The sequence below is a fragment of the Talpa europaea genome, assembly GCF_964194135.1.
Source record: "Talpa europaea genome assembly, chromosome: 9".
NCBI classification, from domain to species: Eukaryota; Metazoa; Chordata; class Mammalia; order Eulipotyphla; family Talpidae; genus Talpa; species Talpa europaea.
The window spans coordinates 18,265,523-18,284,705 of record NC_140076.1 but is presented as its reverse complement, the minus strand read 5'-3'; the positions used below and the strand labels follow the sequence as shown (position 1 = coordinate 18,284,705).

At 51.1% G+C, this 19,183-nt stretch overlaps 1 protein-coding gene across 2 annotated transcripts; it reads left to right on the top strand.

Annotated features, from left to right (window-relative positions):
* Nucleotides 1–339: 339 nt before the first annotated feature.
* Nucleotides 340–16,496, top strand: PEF1 (penta-EF-hand domain containing 1; the record flags this gene model as incomplete). Of its 2 annotated transcripts, XM_084243889.1 has the most annotated exons (6): nucleotides 340–400; nucleotides 960–970; nucleotides 9,646–9,943; nucleotides 14,079–14,234; nucleotides 14,831–14,974; nucleotides 16,256–16,496. In XM_084243889.1, the coding sequence occupies 6 exons, from the start codon at nucleotides 373–375 to the stop codon at nucleotides 16,483–16,485; spliced, it is 867 nt and encodes a 288-aa protein (XP_084100015.1). In that variant the 3' UTR covers nucleotides 16,486–16,496. The 2 variants fall into 2 exon arrangements, with proteins under 2 accessions (XP_084100015.1, XP_084100014.1); XM_084243888.1 differs by lacking the exon at nucleotides 960–970 and having other exon boundaries at nucleotides 373–402.
* Between the last annotated feature and the right edge of the window lie 2,687 nt (nucleotides 16,497–19,183).

The following is a 19,183-nucleotide window of genomic DNA, read 5'->3' as shown; positions in this document are numbered from 1 at the left end:
GCCTCTATCCCACCTTCCATTTGACAGGTTTTGACAAGGCTACCGCGGCAACACCCCACTTAAGCGTCGCTTATTACCCGGGCCTCACCAGCCCCGGGGCCTCCCCGAGGGCAGAACGGGGGCGGGGGGAGAAGCCGCGCCAGCACAGTGACCAAAATTTCCAGAAACTGCCAGCCAAACCCTAGCTCCTCGGGCCTCTCTGGCAGACACGGACCTACTCCCTACGCGTAGCGTCACTTCCGTTTACCCAAGGGCCTAGGATTGACAGCCCAAAATATCCAATCAGAAACGGTCCCGCCCCCTGACCGGGCGAGGGGCGGGTGTGAGGCCAGGAAGCCTCGCCCTTCGCCGACGTATGACGTCAGAGTCGCCATGGCCAGCTATCCGTATGGGCAGGTGAGTGTGAGAGACCGGCGAATCTAGGTAGTGGCCTCGCCAAGGCCAGCCGGGCCTCCTCTACCCCGGCTTTACTTTCTCCGCGCCCTTCCCACGCTGAGGTTTGCTTCAGCGAGGCCTCGCGCTGGAGAGATGGGAAAAAGGACGGGCGGTCGCGCCTGTCTCACGTCACGCAGGACTGCACTTCTGGGAGGTCGCGTCGCGCCCTCTTTGACGTCGCGCTCGCGAGGATTTGGGGGCCTTGGATCCCACAGACCCAGAATGGATCCGCCCTGGGCCCCGCACCTTCACAGGCCTTCCACGGGGCCTCTGGGCAGGGTCATCGGCGCCGATAGAACGTTTAAAGTACTGGTTCCGTCGGCATCATTTGAGGTGTTGGGTGAAAATACCCCCCTTGACGTACTGCATCAGAATAATCAGGAGAATCTGGGGTTTTAGCAGGCTCCGCAGGTGATCTGGTTTGACTTCGGACTTCGTACAACACCTCCATTTCACATATGGAGAAAGTGAAACGTAGAGAAGACACAGAACTTAGCTAAAGTCACCAGGCAGTTAGGCAGCAGAACCTGGGGCTGTGGCCAAATATCTGTTCCCCACTTGTCCGCCCGTTCTGATCCAGCCAAGATCACCACCGCAAGGTGATTCTGCAGCAGAAATCCTTTGTTGGCTGACAGAATGATAGGGTGGTTAAGTGTAGTTTGCAGTCAGGAAGGTTCACACCTTGGCGCCATTGCTTTTTTGAGTCAAAATTTCCTCCTCTGTAAAATAGGACCAAATAATAGGATCCACTTTACAGAGATGTTATCAAGAGCAATTGTAAAGCATCTGGTACTACTAAGAGTGTGACAGACCAAAAAAAAAAGTGACAAGTGTTACCGTTTAGTATTTTGATTTTTTTTCTTTTTTTTTTAAATAGAGGCATTTTTTAAATTTATTTATTTGTTTGTTTGTTTGTTTTGTTTATACATGCACTGGGTACAGTCAGAAGCGCGGGAGGGTGCGAGAATTCACCAGAGCCAGAGCAGGGAGCAGAGCAGGCAGAAGGACCAAAGTACACTGCTGAGGGGAGCAGCAGGCGGCAGGAGAGGTCTGCGGGCCATGTGGGTCCCTCCTCCGGTGGCCGGGGAGCAGCCCGGGATCGAACCGGTGCCGCAGAGGCCGCGGGCAGCTTGGCAACCCAGCGCTCAACCGCTGCGCCACCGGGGAGGCCCAGTATTTTGATTTTTACTAGACTTCCTGGAAGGTCAATGCTGGGAGGGCCCTCAAAATAGTCACCTCATTTTTAAGTAGAAGCTGAAGGAAAGAGAATACTCCTGAGTTGCCCAAGATCACACTAATTAAGGAGATAAAAACCCATATAGGAAAAACTGGAAAACATGAGCATATGGATATTACAACTGAGTACAGTCATATGCCAGAACACGGGACAAGAACCCTTAGAGGGAGTGCAGCCCCATACACGTTTTTGTGCACATATTTGGACCTCCATTATCTCAGGCATGAAGGCCCTGTAGGCATGCTAGCAGGAATAATTACAATTTACAGCTGTGCTATAAGCCCCAAGAGGTTAAATGACTTGCCCAAGGGTGAGGCCAGAGGCTTGAACTTTTATTGCATAGCTGGACTTGGGAGGGAAAGAGATGCCAGCCTAGGTAGGGGGTTAGGAGGAAGTATAACCTAGGAGTGTTATCCAAGCTCTATTCCCCTTGCTGAGTCTTAGGAGATGTTAATAATATTGCTACCTGAGGAGGATTCTGTGGGGAAAAGAGGGTCATGGGGATACTGTATTAAATACTGAAGAAGACTTCGTTCACTACAGGCCATCTCAGAACTCTTAAATTGGTAATACACATTGTAAATCTGCCAGAGAGGGAGAGAATATACAGCATTTCTTAAACTTACTTAAGTAACTGTGAAACCCCACTCTTATTTTATGTCTGGTCATTTTCTTTTGGTGATACTAGCATTCCTGAGGAACACAATGTCACTGTGCCTGGCTCTGACTGGAATGTCTGCACAAGAATCACCTAGAGGCTTGTTTAAAAAAAGAAAAAGTGTATACTTTTTAAAGATTTATTTATGCATACGAGCGCTGGGATACAGGCCAGAGGTGCAGGGGGTGAGAGGATTCACCAGAGACAGTGTGGGGAACAGAACAGGCAGATCTACTGAAAGCACTGCTGAGGGGAGCAGCAGGCGAGACAGGAGAGGTCTGCTACGCCATGTGGGTTGCTCCCTGGCAGGCCATGCTGCAGAGGCTGCGGATAGTTTCCTAGTGCTGTGCCTAACCCCTTGCGCCACCAGGGAGGCCCAAGAGTACACTTTTGAGTTCCACCTCAGACATGTTCTGCATTCAGAAAGGAGGAATCATGAGTGAAATATTGAGACAGGACACAGAGAGAAGCATGTCTGGAATAGAAGAAATGTTTCCTGCCCCTCCCCCCGCCAGCCCCTCAACGGACACACACATGGTACTCTTGTCTACTTGTCCACCCCCTGGTTCAAGCTCTTTCAAAGAATGGAAATGGGTTGTTTTAAGGCATCTGAAGGCTTAGTCAAGGCTGCCTTCCCTTACCTAGTACATTGCCCTGGGGGAGTCCAGCCTGTGGTTAAACTGCCTCCAGTTTTAATACTGGGGCTAGTAAAACTCAAGTATCCTTTGGTCCTGTGTGGGAACCAGTTTGATGGGTTTTAGTGCTTAAGAGCGTGGTCTCTGAGGCCAGAGAGATTTAGCTTTAAATCCCTGCTCTGCAATTTCTTTGCAGAAATGTCTTGTAAAAGTCTGAGGCTGTTTCCTCTTCTTTAAAATGGGGTCATAAGTGTTACTGTGAAGATTAAATGAGTTAATGAGATAATAATGTAAAGAGCTTGGCATGGTGTTTGGTATAAATACTCCCTGTGGAAGAGTGATATAGATGACATAAATTATAGAATTGGGTGGTGTTAAGTGGGAGTAATTACAAGATGCTAAGACAGCACAGGCAGATACCTAAATCTGTCTTGGGGCGGGGGGCGGGGCGTGAGGAGAAGGGAGGTTTCTTAATGGAGGTGACATTTAAACTAAAAACTGGATCCCTGGCCAGAGTTAGCTGTGTGGTGAAAGGAATGGTATTCCAGTAGAGGGAACAGCAAGCACAGGGGCCAGGAAGCAAGTAATATGGCCTGGCGTTTTAGGAGGAATTTAAGGAGATCGGTCTAGTTGTAGTGAATAGGGGTTAGGGTGGGGGTAAAAAATAAGACCTGAGCCTCCCTGGTGGTGCAAGGGGTTAAGCACCGCACTATGAAGCAATCTGCAGCCTCTACAGCACGAATTCAATCCCCGGCCTGCCAGGGAACAACCCACATGGCGCAGCAGACCTCTCCTGACTCTCCCGCTGCTCCCATCAGCAGTGTACTTCTGTCAATCTTCCTGTTCTGTTCCCCACTGTCTCTGGTGAATCCTCTCACGCCCCCGCATCTCTGGCCTGTACCCCAGCTCTTGTATGCATAAATAAATAAATCTTTAAAAAAAAAATAAGACCTGAAAGGTTAGCAAGGACCAGATCCTAAATAGCCTAGAATGCCATTTGGGGGAGTATGGACTTTATCCTAAGAGTAGTGAGGGAGCCGTGAAAGAATTTTCTCTTCTGCTCTGGAGCTATTATCATGGGCCGCTGTGAGACTGGGTTGAAAGCAGGAGAGCCTGGGCCAGGGAGACCAATTTCAGTTAGTGAAGTCCTGTAAGCTCAAGAGAACAGTGACCTTGTGAAATAGCTGTGAGAAGCATTTGGGAAGTAGAATTGAGAAAACTTGTGTGCTAACTGAGGTGACAAAAGATAGAAAAGAAAGAGGACGTGCCCAGGAGGGCTTTAGGTTTTGTGCTGGGGGGTAGGCAGTACCAGTCACTGTGGTGGAAACACAGAGGGAGGAGTGGATTTGGAGAGCAGGTCCAGGAAGGGCTGGAGATATGGGCCTGGGCTCAGGAGAGATGGCGCTAGGGAGAGAAATTTTGGAGTGTCAACACAGAGGTGTGACATGTCTGGGGACAGTTCTTGCTCACTCTTTATTGGCAGCAGGTTTCTGGCCTTTAAATATTTGAAGATGCTCTGCAGACGAACGCCTGAACCCCTCCTCCTGTCTTCTCGTGATTGTTTGCCCCTTGGATGATCTCTAGCCTCCTCCCATGGGCACATGAGGGCTAGCTCTGGGGTCTGGGCTTGACTTTGCAGTGCCAGCTACCCTCTTCCCCAACAGGCCTCGGCATGGCCACGCTCTGCTGCCTCTGAGCTTCACAAGGATCTTAGGAACAGAAGGTGAGCCCTCAGAGCCACGAGAAAAGATGGGACTTCTGAGTGGGTTATTTAGGAGGAGGTGAGCTTTGCACCGCTTGTGGGGATGCAAAGAGATTCTAGATTATGCTGCACAGAGTCTGTCAGGGACTGAGAGGTTGGCCAGAAGGGCCTTGGGGAACTCTTACAACACTGCGTCTCGCAAATTGGGTCTAGGTGCTGGGGTGAAAAAGGAATAAATTTTTTTCAGTCTTCCTGATTTCTGGACTTGAAACCTCTGTAAGATCACCTAATCCAGCCCTTTCCCCTCCACCCCTGTCCACTGTAGAAATCCACCACAGTCCACAGCTGCATATAGGACAGTCCTTGGCACATGGTCGATGCCCACTCCTTTATCGAATGAACACACAGAAGAGGATAGTGTATTGAAGTCACACAGACCCTCTTTTAGTCCCAACTCACTGGTTCTAGCTGTCTCATAGGCACATTATTAAACTTTCTGCACCTTAATTTTCTCATCTGTAAAGTGGAGATAATAGCACTTGCCTCCTAGGACCGAGGATCAGTGAGTGCTAAATGAACTGGAAAGATCTAGCAGAACCTCAGTAAAATGTTAATTGTCCCCTTCCACTACCCCAATATATCAAGTGTAATTTATTTGCAATTAGTAAAGACCTAGGGATAGTTTTCTGTGACTCTTTGGAAACCAGGTTACTGATCTCTCTTGTCTTTTTTTTTTTCTTTTCTTTCATAATCTTGTATCTGTCAGCATGAAATGCTCTGGGGAAAACTGTCTAAAGGGCTGGCAGCTTAGAGAGTATGATTTTCATTTGTGGCTCAGAACTTTACTTAAAGCTTAATTACCCTGAGAACCACCTTCCCCAAAACTCCCCAGCCTGGAACTGGCCTCAGTTGGTGTGTCTACTTTCTCTTCCTGTGCAAGCTGGAGACCGGAGTCATTGCAAATCTCACTCCCCCTCTGTCTCGTCCCTAATCTAATTAGTCGCCAAGTCATGTCTAGTCTATCGCTGAAATAGCTTCAGAATCCATTCAGAGCTGTTCTCTCCAGCTCCGGGTCTGCTGTCTGGCTCAAGCCCTGCCCGCCCAGCACCTGGGCTGCCGCCTCCCCTCAGGCTCATCCTTCCCACCGCTGCTGGTCTGCTGTTAATTTTCTAAACAAGACTCTGATCACGTTCCTCCCCTATTGGAAACCCTTCTTTGGGGCTGTTTTCTCCAGCAAACTCTCCAAAGTGGCATTAGTTTGTTCAGAAGGCTTGCAGGTGCCGGGCACTGTACTGGGCCCTGGAGTGTGGGTGATGAGTGAGGCCCACTGTTGCATGGGGGAGTTGATAGAAATTTCTCTGAGACCCTGGTTACTCACCAGTTAACTGAAGTGCCATAGGTGGGGTGCTTGGACAAGGAATATGTAAAAAAGCCTGCCTTTCTGAGTGCACACTGCATCCCTATTCCTGCCTCCTGTTTTTTTAGCCCACTCCCTGCTTGCTCATAGGTCCGTGTCCTTGTCTTTTTTCTCCTTCTGTTTGGAATGTCCTGCCCTACTTCTTCTGGAGTGCCTGTGCATCCTTCAAGGCCAGAGTCAATATCTGACCTCCTCCAGGAAGCCCTCCTTGACTGACTTCTTGCCTTTGCTCGTTTGATTGCTCATTTATCATTCAACCAACAGAACAAGTCCCTCTGCCCATGCCTCCGTTGTAGGATTTAAAGCAGATTTTTCTGATGGCATCAGTCAGATTGTGTCAGAGTTATCTGAACCCGTCAAGGACGGGCTGTATTTGATTTTGTGCTCCCAGGCCTTGCCCAGAGCTGACAGTATGCTCACTTTCTGACTGCTCGCAGAATGAAGCCATTTAACAGTTGTGCCCCTCAGGGTCTTTATCTGAAAATAGACCTACTAATACCTTCTTTTTTCTTTTAGAGGACTGTTGGCAGGATTCTGCCAGTAGCGTTTGTGTGCACATGAACGTGCTTTGTAAACTGTCCACTTCGAGGGCTCTGATGCAGGGCAGGAAAGAAAGGGTTTAGTTGCTCGCAGACTGCCTCAGACCAGCAGTCCCCTGGAAGGTGAGAGCATGAAAGTCAGAAGACGTGGCAGCCTCCGCTTTGTTGGCGTGAGGGCAAGGCGGTGCCTCGGGTGCTGTCGGCTACCCTGGCTTTGCTCATTGGGCTTATTGTGGAGCAGCTATTTCCTGGCTTGGTGTCCAGCCCATTCTTCGGGTGCATCCAGACTCTGCAGCATCCCCACCTCTCTTTCCATCTGACTCTATTCCTTAAAGAAAGAGCAGTGTGGCAGGAAGTGGTGGGGTCACTGGACAAGGATGTAAGGGGTGCGTGTGGGGCAGTGTCTAGTCCCACCTCTGCCTCCAACTCCCAGTGCTACGTGAACCAATCCTTTCTCCTCTCTTGGCCTTAGCTTCCTCACCTATAAACTGAAGGGTTAGGTAAACCCTCTGCCCTCCCAGGCACCTCTCCCATCACACCTCTCTACACCCCTTGGGAAGAACTTGTCGTTCTTTAAGTTTCATCCTTTAAGCAGCTCAAGTGCTGCTCTCTCATGGAAACCCTCCATGATTGCACCCTCTATTCCTGGCAGGCCCATGCTCTTGGCATATGTGTCCATTTTAAACATCTACTTCCTGGGCTTCCCCGGTGGCGCGGCGGTTGAGCGCTGGGTTGCGAAGCTGTCTGCGGCCCCTGCAGCGCCGGTTCGATCCCCGGCTGCTCCCCGGCCACCGGAGGAGGGTCCCACATGGCGCGCAGACCTCTCCTGCGGTCCGCTGCTCCCCTCAGCAGTGTACTTCGGTTCTTCTGCCTGCTCTGCTCCCTGCTCTGGCTCTGGTGAATTCTCTCACCCTCCCGCGCTTCTCACTGTACCCTGTGCATGTATAACCAACCAACCAAACAAACAAATAAATAAATAAAGCATGCCTCTATTAAAAAAAAAAAAATAAAAAAAATAAACATCTACTTCCTGCTGTTTTTTTCAGATGTTACAGAGTGTGCCTCTGTGTCTCCTGTCAGCTGTGAGATCCTTCGGGAGGGTTCACTCATCTTTATGTGCCCCCTCCCCCACAGGCACCTGACCCGGGGTGTAATGTATATGGAATATATAAAGCCATAACAATAGCAGCTGTGATTCATTGTTTATTTACTTGATGCCTGGCACTGTTGTCAAGAACTTTATTCCTTATAATAATGTTTTGCAAACTCTCTTTTCAGATACTATGAGCTTCTGCAGCTTTTCAGAACCCAGCAAGGGAGGGGGCCACATAGTGGGGATGTGAGAATCCTCACCTTGGTTCAGCCAGAGCAGCTTTCTTCTTTTACCAGTTTTTAAAGTTTCATTTTATTAAAAGATTCCTTAGCTAAAAATTAAATTAACAAAATTCTGCTGCATTTATTTCTTGTAATCTACAGTATAATCCAATGAGGAAGGGATTATTATATCTTATTTGTGAGGCAAGAAGCCTTAACAAGCTTAATTAAGCCCTGTGATAAACTGAGCTGGCAAGAGCAGAATTTTGAATTGAGATTTTCTTAATGACTTCATTGTCTGTGAGGGAGTCTTGCTACCATGACAGCTTCCAGGGTGGAAGGGCTCCCAAAATGCTGAGTGGCAAGGTGGAGTGCCTGCTTCCTGCCCTCCCTCGAGAGCCTCCTTTCCTTGAACGAGCAGACCCCCTTTAGATGAAGTGTGAATTTGGCTGTAGCCTTGAGGTAACTCTCAAACACTGTGTATCAAGCACAATCAAAAGAGAAAGTCCAGGCTCTCAGTGGCCAGGGCCCCGTGTACTATGCAAGTTAATCTAGAACATGTCTCAGTGGTGCCAGCCTCAGAGCTGAGCCCAGCTGTGCTTTGTGCTCTTGAGCTCAGCCTGTCTGCAGATGTGCTGGGCTGTGTTCTGCCAGTCTTGTGCTGGCCATTTAGGGAGATGGAGCTGAGCACTCTAAGCTCAGGCGTCCCTGGCAGGTGGCACAGGAACATGGGTAAGAGAAAGAACGCCTCCACCCCTGGTGTGCTTTAATGAGCAGGTGGCCTGGGCTTAGCAGCCAGGAGACCTGGATTCTGGCCCCAGCCTTTCCACACAGTCTGTAATTTTTCTGGACTTGAATGTCTTCCTCTGTAAAAGGGTGTTAGCTAAACATGTAGTGAGTGCTTATTCTGTGTCAAAGTGCTTCATGTAACTCGTGTCGTTTAATTCACATGAATGGGAGGTAGGCCTGGGAGGTAGACACTAATTGTTATTCCCATTTTACAGCAAAGGATATTGAAGCTTAGAGAGGGTAAGTCATTTGTCTAGTAAGCGATAGAAGCTAAACTTGAATCATCTTTTTGGCTTTTGACCATTTACTGGATTGTCTTAGGAATAGAATCTCCCCTGCCTGTCTCACAGAGCCATGAGTAAGGATGGGGAAATGTGTTTGCATCTAGAAGGGTAAGCAAGATATGCTATGGCCGTACCCATGGTACGGATACCTGGTTTATGACTGAAGAGGGTCGGGGGAGTGAGGCGGAGACCACATTTGCAGTGTGAATTCTGCAGATAGAGATGGGAATGCTGCAGGGTGAGGATTTGGAATTCTGTCTGATTCATTTGCCTACTTATTCATACAATCAATATTTACTGGGCATTCATTCTACACTGGGGGCTGGGAATGAAGTAGCAAACAAGACATGATCTCTGCCCTCATGGGGCCCCTTGGAGAACAAGGAAGGGGAGCCACGAGGGAAGGATTCCAGCCCTGACTCTGCAGGTCATTGACAGTGTGACCTTGGGCAGGTTGTTTCTCCTGCAGAAGCCCCAGGTTCCCCATCTGAGCAATGGAATCATAATTCCAGTGCTGCGTGCAGAATCAGTTGCTAGAATGGTGGAGCAGTGGCAGTGTTTTCTAACTCCACCATGCGACACCTTGGCTACTTTCTAGCCCTGTCATTCTAACTGATATCTTGCTCTTCTTGCAGGCAGGACAAGCACCCGGAGCCCCTCCGGGTAGCTATTATCCTGGACCCCCCCATGGCGGAGCCCAGTATGGCAGTGGAGTGCCCCCCGGTGGTGGTTATGGAGGAGGTCCTGCCCCTGGAGGGCCTTATGGACCACCAGCCGGTGGAGGGCCTTATGGACCTCCCAACCCTGGGGGACTCCCAGGAACTCCAGGAGGACCATATGGCGGTGCTGCTCCAGGAGGCCCCTATGGACAGCCGCCTCCAAGCTCCTATGGTGCCCAGCATCCAGGGCCTTATGGACAGGGACCTCCTCCAGGTAAGTAGGAATCCTGGACTCTGGGTGCCTCTGTTCTCATTCTGTGTTACCCAGGGCCCTTTCTGCCCTTCCTGTGGATGTGTGGGCAGCCTGGTCCCTGGCACCTTAGCGTCTTGCTTCCAACTTCAGCTTTGATCAGCAGCATGGAAAACATGTTAGTTAGATTTGTTGTAGTAACAGCTCTAAAATCTTTTCTGGCTTACAACAACAAACATCTATTTCTTTGCTTGCTCATGCTTATTTACTCTTGCTTTCGTGTTGGCAGCTGTGGTTTGGCTGCCAAGCTTCTCTTTCCACCTCTCCTTTCCAGGATCCAGGCTGGAGAACAGCCCCAGTTTGGGATAAGCTGCTCTTGTAGCAGAGGAAAAGAGCAGGAGAGTTAATGGGGTGCACAATGCCTCTTAAGACTTCTGCTTTGAAGTATTCCCTCCACTCACATTCCACTGGCCAAACCGCATCCCTGGTTAAGCCTGTCAGTCGGATGGGCATAGATACTCTTTTTCTGGAGGGACTCTGCAAGCCGGCAGTGGAGAGGCTGCACAGCACTCTTACAGGGAAGGGGGTAGGAAACAAGCAGGCCACCAAGGGGGGGAGGGAACCCCACTTCTGAGAGGGAGACTGACCACTGTCTGTAGAAAGATAGGATGGAGTAGTCGTTCAGAATTTGGGCTTTTTCCTACTGGAACAGATTACTTCACCTTTTTAAGCATCAGTGTCCACATCTGTAAAATGGGAAAATGTTGATGGGATTGTGAATAAGAATTCAACGAGAAGGTACAGGTAAACACTGGGTGCGGTCTAGCATGGAGGAAGAGCTTCATAAACAGTCTTCTGAGAGGACTCCCCCTGCGGCGTTCATAGCAGAGGTCTTCAAGTCTAATGTGACAGCAGACGAGACAGAGACAGTGACGCTGTACATGAGGTGCTGGACACGATGGGTGCAGGGCTTGCCATTCAGTGGAGGCAGAGAATCTTCAGCGAAGATTTCTGAATGGTCTCAGACAGGGGGGGTCAAGGAAGGTGGTTGCCCAGCCCCCTGCTTTCTCCTAAACACAGTCAGCCTCTTCACAGAATGCTTTCTCCCAAGAGATCAAGCCAGTAGCGAGGCAGCCTGGAAATACTCTGTGCACCTGCTGGGCCTTCAGGGAGTGGCGCTGCCAGTGTCTCTGCATTTATACCCAGGCAGGTGGTCCTGTGGGAAACGCACAAACCTTGGGGCTCCAGACACTGAGCCAGTGCCATTTGTCTTGTCGAGACCAGAGCTTCTTGCTATTGGCTTTCAGCTCAGCAGCTTCATGGTGGATTTCCTTATCCTTTTAAAACCTCGTCTCTGGGCCTACCTGTGGCCACTGCAGGGAAAGGAGCCCCTGACTATGAGAAGTAACCCTCCAGGGCCTGAAGCCAGAGGTGACCACTGGGGCTAGAGAGCAGAGGAGAGACGAGCTCAGACTTAGCTGCTCAGCTTCTGCAGCCTCCTCTGGCCTGGCCGCCATTGCCTCCTCTGCTGCAGCTAGTGACCCCTGCAGCAGTGCCTCTTAAAGTGCCATCCATTGTCACCTGCACTGGAGCCGCCTGGACATCCCCTCAGTGCCCTGAGTCCAGGATCTCTGTTCGAGCACCATGAAAGGTGCCCTACTGCCCACAGGAAGGATCCCAAAGGCTCTTGAGACCCAAGGGGTCTTTCAGCCTCCTTACCTACCCACTCTCCCATCAACCCAGAACCCCCGGGAAGTACTGTGCCCCTGCCACATGCTTATTCTCCCCACCTCAGCTCCTTACCATCCTTGCACACCCACTGTGAGTATCCCTTCCTGGATGTGTGACTGCACACATCCAGGCCCTTTGCTAAGACTTTATTTTGCTGTTATCTCATTTCCTCATCACAACAGCCCCTGGTCTATTTTAGAAATGGGGGAACCAATACTCAGAAAATTAAACAGTTGCCTAAAGTCACAGAACCAGAAAGATCAGAGCCAGGATTTGTGTACAAATTCTTTGTTTCCAGAGCCTGAGCTCCTCTGTGCAAACTGCACAGATTACACACATTACAGAAACCCTCCTGCCTGGGACTCTGCCCCCCCTCCAACCCCCCATGGCACGGCTGCTATTTTAGGAAGAAGGTGAAGTTGCTTGATTTCCCATGCAAGGAGGTCAGACTAGTCCTTCAGTCCAGCAAACCTTTTTCCTGCTGACCTCACCTTTGGGGCTGAGCAGTAGTTTCTGAGCTCCACACTTGCCCAGGGCTGTCTCCGATACTGCCCCTGTGAAGGAGCCCTCTCTTTGTGGCAGTTAATGCAATAAAGCCTGCTGAGTAAACTCTGTAAAACGTACCAACACTGCTTTTTCCTAGGAGACCTCTGTGCTTTTCCACATTCATCCACCACTGTTCCCCACCCCCAGCTTACTCAGCGTGTCTCTCCAATCCAAATCAGGGATCCTTCCCTCATCCTGGACACACACAGTTACTCACACACACTTAAAGCTGTTTACTCTTTACAGACACACAAAGCTTTTGAACCAGGACAACAGCACTAATAATAGCGCTTAGGTTGTACCGGGTTGTGATTTAAGGGTTTTCATATATTAACTATATCTTTTCATATATTAGCTATAGCTTCACAATAAACTTACAAAGGAGATACTGTCATGTCCTCATTTTACAGATAAGAAAACTGAGACACGGAGAGTTTAAATAGGGCTGCAAAAGAAGGGACAGGGAATTGAATTATGAGACCAGTGCTGGAATCTGTTCAGAACCTCAGAACGTGTGAATCAAACACCTTCCCTTTCTGTATCTGTGCTGGACCCTGGACACTCAGAGAGACTCAGAGATGAGTTAGACTGGGGTCCTGCCGGCAGGTTGTTCCAAGTCTAACTTGGAAGAGGGTGAGGAAAAAAACATGTACACAGTGGACTGGTGAGGACCTCAAGGGAGGAGGAGTGTGAAGGAGGAAGGAAGGAGGCCTGCCCAGGGATCAAAGAATAGGGAAGGTCGTATGGCGGGAATAGCATTTTCAGTTTTGAAGGTTGGACAGGAAATGGATGCAAAGTGATTAGGAAGAAGGGGATTGGAGGTGGCCCAGAGTGAGTCAAGGCTGGGGGTGGGGGTGGGCAGTGTAGGTGGGAGCAAGTGTAGTAGTTCATCTGGGCTAGAACAGAGGCTTGAGGCGGACAGTGGTAGGCAGAGCGAGAGAGATGGATAGGAGTAGACCCCATTGCGTGGGAACCTAGAATGCTCTTTTAAGGATGCTGGGTTTTGTAGGCAGTGGGGAGCCTTTGAAGAGTTTTGAGTTAGGGTAGGGGCAAGTTGATGAGAATAGAGTTGAATTTTACCAAGATTACCTCACAGCAACTGAAGGGTGGTGAAGACTAGCTATCAGGATCATCTGATTAGGAGTTTTTGGTTTGTTAGCAGCAGTCCTAGTGAGAGGTGTCTAACCCAGGGCAGGTTCAGTAGGAATGAGGAGGAGCAGATATATCTACATGGAACTGACAGAATTGGGCACTTCTTTGGATATATGGGATGAGAAGGTGTCAAAGATGTTTCCAGGAAGGTTTGGAAATGAGGATGTGCATTGGAGGTGATGGGCAAGGAAAAGAGGGGGAGTTTGGGGACCCCAGTACACTGGTAGCTCCTTATGGCGGGGACCAAATCTCCACTGTGCCAGGGGACAGAGGTGGCCAGGTTCAGTCCCCACCACAGAGCCTTGTGCTCCTGAGACAAAATACTTGTCTCTGGCCTGTGCATGTCAAATGCTCAGCAAACCTTTTAGGTTCCCATTCTCTGGGGAAGAGATAATCCCCCTTTTCAGATAATCCTTAATCTGCTGGACTCCCTCTTCCTTAGAAACTTAAAATCAAACAGAGAAGTGACTGGAGAACACTATAGGAAAAACTTGAGGGATTCATGGAGCAGAAATCAACTGCAGATAGTTTTGAATCTGCATCGAAGTTCCTCTTCCATCGGAGTAAGGATGTTGGCCTCATGGAAACCAGGGGCTGCGTGGATTTGTGAGGCTTTGTGGGTCGGGATAAAATGTAGGCAGGCAGGCACTGAAGCTGGCCCATCCCAGCATTTCTGGGGTTTGGCCTTGAGGCCTGGGTCTGACTTCCTGGTTTGCACCCCTTCCTGCAGGTGGCGCTCCTCCCAATGTCGATCCTGAGGCTTACTCCTGGTTCCAGTCAGTGGACTCCGATCACAGTGGCTACATCTCCATCAAGGAGCTGAAGCAGGCTCTGGTCAACTCCAACTGGTCCTCGTTCAATGACGAGACGTGCCTCATGATGATAAGTGAGTCCTAGCCCTTCCCCCTAGGCTTCTTACACAGACACAAAGCTCCTTTCTTCCTTCCTTCCCTCCTCAGACATACTCACAAAGCCACTTACTCACACACCCTGCCCCTGATAACAGAGTCACCTGATATCTGACAGTGGGCTGGTGGGCTTCCATTCTGAGGAGAAATCCTTTGGCCAGGTAGGATTTCAAATAGGAAACTGGATTCAAGGTGAGATCCCCTGGAATAAGCTCTTTTCCTTCAATTTTTTCCCTCAAGTTCTAGACCTTGCTGAGTCACAAGCTAACTTGTTTCCCTTTTGACAGAATGACACCTCTGCCCTGAAAGGAGATGGGGAGGGGGTGGAGTGAGGGATGTCCGCTACTAAACCTGCAGAGAGCACGCAGCTCTGGAAGGGGCGGAAGGTGGCCAGCGTGGGAGGCTGGTGCAGATCTTGATGAGGGTCTTTCTGGGTGCAGACATCTGGGCCTCAGGTCTGTGGTTCTGGGGAGTCTCCCCTATAGCTTGGTGAGAAGGGCTATTTCAGTGGCACTGGAGGACCCTTGGCCCTCAGTTTTGAAGCCTTTCTTCCCTCTTTTCCTCCTCCCTGAAGACATGTTTGACAAGACCAAGTCAGGCCGCATTGACGTCTATGGTTTCTCAGCCCTGTGGAAGTTCATCCAGCAGTGGAAGAACCTCTTCCAGCAGTATGACCGGGACCGCTCGGGCTCCATCAGTCCCACAGAGCTGCAGCAAGGTGAGGGCCACGGCATATATACTAAAGACATTTGATAATTATGGAAATAGGCAGGGACTGCTCCGGCAGAGCGAGACCTGTCTCGACTCCTTGAGGCAGAGCAAGGGGTTTTCTTTGGTCTCTGACTAACTGCCACGCGTCCAGCTGTACTCAGCACAGACCCCTGCCCACCCCTCAGTTTCCTTCCCAAATCCAGGACCCCGACAGTTGGGTCTAACAGTAGCAGTTGGGGAACCTGAAATCACAGCTCCAGGTATGGTCCTGATTCTGATTCTAGAGGAGGGTGGTTAGTGGGTGACAAGAACCTGAGAGGGAGCAAGGGCTCCCCAGGGAACCCAGCCCCTGTCCTGACTATAGATGTCAGTCTGACTGAGGAGTGGTGGGGGTGCGCTCACCATGCCTGCACCCTGGTCACAGGGAAAGGAGGTGACCTGTCCCATCACTGGACCTTTTGCCAGGTCCTGTCAGGATTTTGGTGATAATAAAACAATGAAACTAGTGTTTATTGAATGCTTGCGAGGTGCCAGGCCCAGTAGTCAGCGCGGTTAGCATAGCATCCATTCTCCCGGGTTACAGTTACTGTTTACTGTTCTTTGGAAGGGGAAGCCCTTATTATTACCCTTTTGTAGATGCGAAAGCCGAGACTTGGTATAGGCAACTTCCCATAGCACACTGGGAGCGAAGATTTTCACCTGAGCTGCTTGATTTTGCAGCGAGGATGGAGGGAAGCCTCCCAGGTGGAGGTTGTACAGGCTGTGACCTTGTAACTGCCCGACTGCCGTGGCGAGTGAGATGGCGGGGATTCTATTATTTTTAACAAACAACACTGAGTGCTTATTCTATGCCGGGCACTGTAATGAGCACTTTATGTGGTCATCCTTTAACTGTTACTAGAACCTGCAGGCAAGTATTATCCCCATTTTAGAAATGATGAGACAAGGTGGTCCTCGGGGCTCAGGCGTCCTCGTGCAGTGCAGACAAGCCAGAGTGAGTGTGGTGAGACCAGTGTCGTGCTGAGGCCCCTGGCCCCTGACTGAACAGACAGTAACAGAGACTTGGAGGAACAGGGATAGGGGCTTCCAGTCGAGGAGAGTGTCCAGACACTCCTGGTGCTCCTGGTGCGCTGCCATCTTGGGCAGGCCCTTGGCACGTCTGTGCCTTGCCTGTCTGCTTTGGTGCCCATCCCCTCGGAGTCCCCTGAACTGCTCTGCTCCACGGACCTGGCTGCCGGAGGTGCTCACAGGAGGTTTTCTATCTTCTCTGTGTGCCCCTACTCTCCAGCTCTGTCCCAGATGGGCTACAACCTGAGCCCCCAGTTCACCCAGCTCCTCGTCTCCCGCTACTGCCCGCGCTCTGCCACTCCTGCCATGCAGCTAGACCGCTTCATCCAGGTGTGCACCCAGCTGCAGGTGCTGACAGAAGCCTTCCGGGAGAAGGACACGGCTGTGCAGGGCAACATCCGGCTCAGCTTCGAGGACTTCATCACCATGACGGCTTCTCGGATGCTCTGATCCCGCCCGTGTGCAGAGTAGGGTGCACCAGGGGACCTGCCCTAGCTCCTCAAGGGAGGGGGAAGCATGTGGGCTTCTTTAACTGCCCCTCCTAGAAAAAGATTTCTGCCTTGCCTGATTCAGCACTGTACCCCAGGAGGGCGGGGAACCGCCCAATAGCGGGGTCCTGGGCTGAGGCCACACAGGGACCTGACCTAGGAGAGGACAGCAAGTTCACTGTCCTTACAGCTCTGAGCATTTAAATGGCACAGCCTTGTGCCAGAGCAGGAGATGCCAGTCATTGCAGTGGGGTCCATTCAACTGGGCTCCAGCCTTTAGCTTCCCTTTCTTCCCCAGCTGCAGCGGTGAGTATACTCTGCTCTTTCCACTAGCACTTGTGGCCCCTCGCCCGGGCTGTCCCAGCAGACGGACTGTCCATCAGTTTCTCCAAAGTGGAATCTGACCAGGAGTGAGGGAGATGGCCAGGGCGCCAGAGGCTTGGCTCCACCTCCCCTCGGTCTGTGGGGATTAGCTTCTGGCTGTCTGGGGACTGGCCCCGCTTAGGGGGCTTGGGCGGTCTCCTGTCTGGGCATCTGTGGCCAGGCTGCTGCCCTCTGCAGCTTGTACCCCTCACTTGCCTGACATTCCCCGCTTGGCTTCAGTCTCCAGGGGACCGCTGCCATCTCCCCCTGCCAATGCTGTTTTTATTTGCCTTTTTTTTCATTTGGGGCCAAAAGTTCAGTGAAACTGTAAACTTCAATAAAAGGACAAAACGCTGGAGTTCCATGCTTCCCACCAACCTTCCCAGCGGTCGGCTCATGTCCTCATCCACTCCGCCACTCATTCATTCCTTCATTCAGTGAACGCTTGGGTGCATGCTCTGTTGCACACCATGCAGAAAGGAGCAGTGCAGGCTCACGTCTCTGTGGGGCTGCGTTCCTTCACCATGGTGAAGTTGAAGTGTGGGCCCTGTTGGGGTCAAGTCAGTGTTGCCTAGGAGAGGACAGGAAGCTGTTTCACTCAGGGCTGGCATTCTGCGATGGGAGCAGCCACTCAGCTTTTTACAGTGTGGCCTTTTTATTGTCTCAAGCCCTAGTTTTTATCTTGCAGACAAACTGCATTTATTAAGTCATAGCTTTTATTAAGCACAGACATCTGTACTTGCCAGCTGGGTCTTCAGATCGGAATGATAACCAGTCTACACTGAGTGTCCACAGTGATCTGACAAAATTTCAATCAAGAGCCAAGACACCAGACGTTCTGGTTTGCCTGAGGGGCCTTATCATGGGTAATGGTGTGATGATCCTTTTGCTTTGGGGAATGAAGATAAGAAAGCAGGGCTCTGCTCCCTGCAGTGGGTGGTGTGGTGAAGTCACCATGATTGTTTTAGAGCTCAGTGGGGTGCAGCAGATCTGGTGGGCGCAGCCAGTTCAGCCCCGTTCTCTGGGCTGCTGTGGTGCTAGAATTAGATGGAATCCGGTTCTCAGGGGCCAGTCCTCACCTGGAGCTGGTGTGCCCTCCATGGCGCCACTGGCCCAGCCTGTGCCGGCAGCCTGTGTCCTCCTCTGACTAGTAGAAATGTCTGCCCGATGCGAATGCCCAACCCTCCCACCTTGAACACCCCACCCACAGGCTGTGGGCTTCTCACTTGGGTCGCCCAGAACATACATCGCTATTCTATGTCAACCCTCGGTACTGGGGTTGACATCTCCCCCACTTCCTTCCTTCCCTGGTCTCCACAGTCCTGGCTCCAGCAACTTTTCACTGTGCATGCTCCCCTTAGCATCTGGTCATCTTCCCTGAATTTTCTCCAGTTCACCAGAAGCCCCCAGATGAGGTGTAAGACCCTCTGTGGTATGGACTCAACCAGTGGAGTATGGAGTAGAACTCAGCTGTCAGGGAAGCTGCCGTTCCTGTGCTCCCACTGAGCCGAGTGGCTGCTCAACCCGTCTTTGCCACGGTGCCAGCCAGCGTCTCACCTTTGTGCTCAGGGGGGCTGCGGCTCCCGGAACTTTGTCCGCCCTTGTGGGCATGGTTGGCTCTGAGCCTGAGTGCCGGCCGGCCCACCTCACGCCACACGTGGCAACTCCAAACCTGCCTACAAACTGGAAGCAGTTTTGGGTCCTAAGGCCAGCGGGAGTGCGGCAGGGCCTGGACAGCCTATCTGCCCAGCAACACCTGTGGAAATGGCAACCAGAGCTGGGCCACTGAGTCACCTGGAGGGCTTGGTGCTGCTCCAGTGAAAGTGTGCTGCCTAAGGGGGTTGCCAAACATTCCTGGGCTGGGCTACAGCAGGCCCATGTTTGCCCCACCTTCTGGTGGGTGAGATGAGAGAGCCAGCAGCTCCATTAATCAAGCTAAGCAGACCTGGGGGGCAGGCCTCTGCCAGCTGTGCCCAGCTTCTCTCAGAGCAGTTCTTCAGACTGTTCCACCTCCCGCCCTGGCAACAGAGATCAGGGTCCTGGCAGCCCTCTTGTTTGTCTTGGTGGCAGGAGTATGTCTAGTCAAGTCTGGCTTTCTCTTTTATCCTGTGAATTCATAGAAAATAATTGGCAAGCCCCGATTCCCAAGAAGGTGAAGATAACAGTACATCAGTCTGCTGTCTGCACCCCACCCCCACCCTTACCTGCCACAGGCCACTGGGCCTGTGAGCTGACAGATCTGTCAAAGATCAAGGTCCTGTGTGTCAGAGGATGGCACCTCGGGAGGCTGGGTACCC